Genomic DNA, 6,896 nt, shown 5'->3' with positions numbered 1-6,896 from the left:
GATTTCGGATGACATACTATACTATGACTTTTTTAATGATTCTGGACGACATGCTATACTATGACCTTTTTGCGAATGATTTCGCATGACATATTATAGTATGACTTTTTTCATGATTTTGGACAACATGCTATACTATGACTTTTTTCATGATTTCCGACGATATGCTATACTATGACCTTTTTGCGAATGATTTCGGACAACATGCTATACTATGACTTTTTTTCATGATTTTGGACGACATACTATACTATGACCTTTTTGCTCATGATTTCGGACAACATGCTATACTATGACTTTTTTTCATGATTTTGGACGACATGCTATACTATGACCTTTTTGCTCATGATTTTGGACAACATGCTATACTATGACTTTTTTTCATGATTTCCGACGACATGCTATACTATGACCTTTTTGCTCATGATTTCCGACAACATGCTATACTATGACTTTTTTCATGATTTTCAACGACATGCTATACTATGACTTTTTTCATGATTTCCGACAACATGCTATACTATGAGTTTTTTTCATGATTTTGGACGACATGCTAAACTATGACCTTTTTGCGAATGATTTCGGATGAAATACTATACTATGACTTTTTTAATGATTTTGGACGACATGCTATACTATGACTTTTTTAATAATTCTGGACGACATGCTATACTATGACTTTTTTTCATGATTTGAGATGACATACTGTACTATAACTTTTTAAATAATTTTGGATGACATTTTATCATAGTTTTGGACAACATGCTATCAACTGAGGGATCCTTCTTCAGTTGCTCTTCCTGAGGTTTCTACCGTTTTTTTTCCCCGTTAAAGGGTTTTTTTGGGGGAGTTTTTCCTGATCAGCTGTGAGGGTCATAAGGACAGAGGGATGTCGTATGCTGTAAAGCCCTGTGAGGGAAATTGTGATTTGTGATATTGGGCTTTATAAATAAAATTGATTGATTGATTGATATGACGTTTTTCCATGATCTCGGATGACATATTATATTGTGACTTTTTTTTTTTCATGTTTTCAAACAACATGATATACTATTATGTTATTTAATTGTTTTGGATGACATATTATACTTAAACTTATTTATTGTATTTTTATGGAACTTTTTATGACGCATAATTCTACAACATAGTTTTTGCACTTTATTCCACGTACTAACGAATGGTATATTTATTGCATTCTTTTTAACATACTATATTATAAATCTGTTATGGCACTTTTTTCTCAAACTAATGTATGGCAATGTTATGGCACTTTTTTAATGTACTCATCTATGGCCTTTTCATTGCACTTTTTTCGACATATTATTCTACGAAAATCTTCTATAGCACATTTTTTTAATATAGTATACTATGACATTTTTCTTGCATTTAAGTCGGCACACTATCCTATTAAATTTGTACAGCCTTTTTTCATGCAGTATATGATGACATCTTTTTGGCAATTTTTTGCCATAATAAAGTATGATGGTTTCATGGCATTCTTTTTTAATGTTCAAATCTATGGCATTTTTATGGATTTTTTCCCCAACATATTATACTATGACATTTTTATGGCATTTTACACAATACACAAATCTATGACATTTTTATGGCACTTTTTATGACATATTAATTATGATGTTTTTATTGCATTATCTAAAGACACACTAAACTATACTCTGACATTTTTATGTAATTATTTACGTCATACTAAATTATAAAAATGTTTGGGCAATTTTTTGGACATGCTATTCTTTTTTATTTTTATTTTTATTTTTACAACCTTCTATCTCCTGGGTTTTTTGTGGCATTTGTACGCCACCCAAAACAGACATGGAAGGATGTACAAATATATCTGTGTGTGTGTGTGTGTGTGTGTGTTACGTTATGAATGCATGCCATTTTAAAAAACCTGTGACTTTAATCATCAGTTTTTAATAATGTCAAAGCCCACTGAGGTGTGTAATCAGAGTTCCTCACCTCCTCACACTCAAACTCATCGGAGGGGACACACTTCTGGCCTCCGTCCTGTAAAACAAACACTTAGCATCAGAAACACAGTCACTGCTTAGTCACATTGTACGTTTCTGCAAATCAAAAATACGTCACATTGTATGTTTCATAGATATCACTGCAACGTTTCTAAAGTGACGTAGTGTCTGAGCCGACTCTGTTGTCAGGAGGTGGAGAGCATGGTGGATGGTGTGACACGTAGGAGGAGTGTGCTTTTCAGACACCACACATCCGTGGTTTTTGCAACCTGTTGCTGTTTTTTCACCAAGAGAAGCAGGTTGTGTTTTTGAGACATCACTGTGTTTCCTGCCGGCATGGTGCAATGAAATGCAGATATTCTAAGTCAAAACATGATCTTTTCCTGACCTGAACCAAGAGGTTTTGTGTCTAAATCCAACCACACATTAACCACAAACAAACAAACAAACAAAAGATAATAAAAGATACAAGAATCCTGTGGGCAGAAAAACTGAAGGAGAAAAGTCAACTACAACTCTTGAGGAGCATTTCAGTGATAAACAGCCGATCAGTGATAAACAGCTGATCAGTGATAAACAGCTGATCAGTGAGCTTCAAATCATGTGCTAATTTTGTGTTCACACCAAATGCAACACAAATGTTGGCGCTGCGTTACTCGCACTAGTTTGAACACTAGAATATTTTATCTTGACTTGCGTCTGATGTGCGAATAACCTGTTTCATACGTGTGTGAAATTGCTGAATTGATGAATGAACTTCCGTCAGTACGTCCTCGGCGTCATATGTCCCGTGGGATCTCAATGCTGATTGGCTGTCACAGCGTGAATTGGTCGCTGAAGTTCAGATTTTTCAGCTCTTCTCATGAACAAGCATTCGACCTGAAATTGCGCAACTTGCTTAATTTGCACCGTATACGTCGCGTCATTTGTGTTGCGTACATTGTGTCCATCAAGCCACTCAGCGGGAATTCATTCATCTTTACTTTGACGTTACCTGTGGTTCACCTGCGAATTGTTTTATTTGTGCCCAGGCTGAACACAACACTAACGGCAAGCTGAAGATGATAATGTAGAGAAAACAGAATTAATTACAGTGCATCTTAAATCAGCCCTGACTCCCAGTTCATTTTAAATGATTTCATAAAAATGGCAGCGAAGCTCTGATCTCAGACATGAAGCTGAAATGATTCAAACATAAACCTGTGTGACGAACACGTGATCGAGGAGAGTCCCACATATCTAAACATTGAGGGTGTCATTGAAAATGTGAATCCAGAAACAGGAAACCAGCAGCTCTTCAGGCGGGGCGATAAAACGATCTCCAAATGGGGGTCGCAATAAAATGTATGTCGATGACAACGATGAACTATAGTCATCATTACTGGACAGACTGAGACAGATCCAACCAGCGTGTCACGCAGCAGAAGTTAACAGACAGCTGTCACTAAGTCGAAAAGATGCAGAAAAATTGGTCCACGCTTTTGTTACCTCTAGGCTGGATTACTGTAACTCGCTATTATCAGGNACAGACTGAGACAGATCCAACCAGCGTGTCACGCAGCAGAAGTTAACAGACAGCTGTCACTAAGTCTCAGAGCTCGTGTTTCCCTCAAAAAGGACAAAACTGTGGATAAAAAAGGTCACACAATGTCTAGACTCACAAGTCAGTCTTTAGACGCTTTGCTTAACTAAAGACTGATGACTTTCTCCCTGATTTTGTGTTTNCCCAGACTATCAGAAGGCGGAGATCTCTGATTGTCTGGTGGCGAGACTACACAATGTCAGTAACTTGGAAGTGGTTTGGCCACTTGAAAGGTGATGACGCACAAAGATGGTGCAGTGCCAATCAGGACGGGAAACACAATACACCTGTTCCATCACTTGAAAAGGTGGCGTCCCAGCGACGACACTGAGAACATGAAAATCTGCCCAATCTGCAGTGAGTCCACCAACAAGTGTTCAATGGCTGAGCACGTATGCTGCTGTGGGCGGGGCAAGAGGGGCGGCACCAAAACACCAATCAGTAGTGTCCTATTTTGCCGCCGTAAGCCCGTATGAGAAGTGTTCAAACAGGAGCAGGGATATCACCTTTCTAACCAAACACATGACGCCCATGAGCCCCGTGGAGAAAGATGGGTTCAAGATATGAAGTGTGAAGCTGCAGGTACGAGCACCCAGGCAGGAAATACTTTTCTCACACTGCTCTGCTGCAGCTTTACCACGAGCGCCGTGAGAAGCTGGAAAATATTTTTGAAACTCGCAGCACTATCAGATTATAAATGATGTTAAATATCGATATGGATCAATACGGGGAAAATTATCGTGATGATATTTTTTGTCATATCACCCGGCCCTCGCAGCTCGTCACACAGGAATTGGTCTGCTGTCACAGTTTCCTGTGATTGTCTCAGGGAAGGACGACAAACTGTTAAATGAGGCTTCACCGTCATTGAGATGCAGAGCAGTAACGTCAGCATAAACAAACAAACACACACACACACACACACACATACTCACACACACTCAGCATCATTTATCTCCGTCTCCCATCGGCCTCTTTGTCAGCGATTCATTAGCATATCTCCTCCCGGTACCTGGGTGGGAGAGCCAATCAGATCTTATCGCTCCACTGGAAGGAAGAAAACTCTTTTCAGTGACGGTAAATAATGGCGAGCAGAGAGAGGAGCCATCATTATCATTTCCTCTCAAACACACGTGCACAAACATGCATCCATGTGCACGAGGCTGATACAGTGATCATTAATGTGTGCAGGTGAATCATTATCATATCATGACGTGCTGACACTGAATGCCTCTGCAGGTCTGTTCCCTGTAAACTGTCTGCTCAGCAGAGCTCACAGAGAAATGATAGCTATATTCATGTGCTGCCATTCAAAAGACAGACTGACAGCGGCGTGCACGAGGGACGCCATGCTCTGCGACATCACTCTCACTCTTTTTATACCCTATTCATCTGTCTTTATCTGCTTCACTGTCTGCTGTCGCTTTTCAGGTGTAACTTCAGCTCTGCTGCTGAGGGACCGCAGAGGATTCAGATTTACTGGAAATGAACACACCGACGTCCCAGGTATTTACACGTGTTCCTTTAAAGTGCTGACAGACGGCGGCTCGCTTCACGGGTGGAGAACTCAGGCTGTGGGTTAAACAGTGTACAGGAGCAGCTACTGTGTATAGAGGGTATGATATATACATCATATCATCAGGAAAATATGGTGATATCAGGTTTCCTATAACGAGTTATATTCACAACTGACACTGGCCGTGTTTCCCAGATCCAGTTAAGAAGATCTTTCACGAAGAAGGAGTTGTAAGATGGAGCTCACCCACTCTTAACAGTCTTCTTAGAGACCAAACGCTCACAGCGTCAGGCACATTAATGTTACACTACACAAGGAGATGTTAAAACAGTGCGCAGCGTATATATTTTGATCTATTTCATACTTCAGATTTATATTGTTTAGCATTAACTGGTGACAGAAAAGAACAAATTTCATTCTGCAGGGAAACGCGTGTCCTTACTGTGCAAATTGAATCTTGAATCTATGTTTTATGGAGACCCTGTGTGCGCTCAGAGCTGTGGCACAAGTTATGCACCAAAATCTGAATCTGAAGAAAAGTAATAATAAGAAAGATAAGAATGAGGAATAACAAGTGTGTTCCTGTATGTGCTGTGCACATCAGGCACACAAATAAAATGAATCATCATGACTCATCATTTATCATAATTTGTCCGCACATATCTCACATCTGCATGCACATATCAGATAGTTTACCACACCCAAAAATGCGTCAGGGTGCAACAGAAACACATCCACCCTCCAAACCTCCAAACCATTCAGATATCAGCCAACTGACAGGTGTAACTGAGCTCAGCTGGAACCTCATCAAGAGACGCTCCACCCGCTACTCTATATAAAGGGGTTGCCAGCTTATACCTGGCATCTTGTCTAATTCTCAGTGTAGATTGATATAGTCCATAAATCTGTCAGTTTTGTCCTTCCGTGAACTGGTCACGTTAAGATGATCGTTAGCAGAGACACAGCACTGATGAATGCAAGTAGGACACAGTGTGGTCAGGACACAATGCAGGTCCTTAAGTTCATTTGTCCTCTCGTCTTCCATATTTTTGTTTAAACATAATCATTTCCTCATCATTCTCTTACCAAGACGACTTCTCATTTAGTCGTAGTCTTGTTTTCATCATGAAAATAATTCATTAACAAATATTTATGTCTTAGTTTTTCATTAGAATTATTAGAACACACATACACACACACAGCAGGGAATTAGTGCATTAGGTAGCAGTGCTGTGTGTGACTTATGGCTGATGAAGTGGTGGCTGATCGATGTGCCTGACATCAATTGATTTAGTTTCAGCACCGCGGCAGTGGACAGCTCCTGTTAAGAGCATCTTAAAAAGCGATCCTAAGAAGGGCATTAAGAAGGCATCTGGGAAACACTCTTATCTTAGCAACCCTTTTTGGCTAAGATGTTCTTAACTGTGCTCTTAAGTCTTAAGATTGTTCTTAACTGGGAAACGCAACCATTATGATTCCATCCCAATAATCAGCTGGGTTACACAGAGCCCTGGGGTTCTCTTATAAAACATTGTGTACGCACAAAACGAGGCCTGAAAGAGGCGTACGCCACTTCCCACGCAAAAGTTGTGTTCTATAGACCCTTTTAGGGCTGACATCACGATGACATCATGTTATCAGCTGGAGGTGCAGCTGCCTCTCTGACACTGACACTGTCGAAGAGCTTTGTGAAATTGAAGAACGGAGGAGGAGAGAGAGAGAGGTGCAACAGGTAGAGGACGAGAGAGGAGGAATGGCTGCTGCAAGGCTGTGTAGCTCTGGAGATTGGTGGTGTACCTGTGAATGCTGT

The 6,896-nt window shown here is 40.2% G+C and overlaps 2 protein-coding genes across 2 annotated transcripts in view; both read right to left on the bottom strand.

Annotated features, from left to right (window-relative positions):
• Positions 1-6,896, bottom strand: part of LOC126396068 (uncharacterized) — a 737,953-nt gene that overhangs the window by 70,017 nt on the left and 661,040 nt on the right. The window lies entirely within an intron of this gene.
• Positions 1,894-6,896, bottom strand: part of LOC126396036 (GDNF family receptor alpha-2-like) — a 157,299-nt gene continuing 152,296 nt past the window's right edge. The window contains exon 9 of the mRNA XM_050053862.1: positions 1,894-2,025. Within this exon, the coding sequence (XP_049909819.1) occupies positions 1,918-2,025 (108 nt within the window). The 3' untranslated portion in view covers positions 1,894-1,917. The remainder of the gene's footprint in view (positions 2,026-6,896) is intronic.

This window comes from Epinephelus moara, chromosome 9 (genome assembly GCF_006386435.1).
Source record: "Epinephelus moara isolate mb chromosome 9, YSFRI_EMoa_1.0, whole genome shotgun sequence".
NCBI classification, from domain to species: domain Eukaryota; kingdom Metazoa; phylum Chordata; class Actinopteri; order Perciformes; family Serranidae; genus Epinephelus; species Epinephelus moara.
This window is presented reverse-complemented; position numbering and strand designations above follow the sequence as displayed.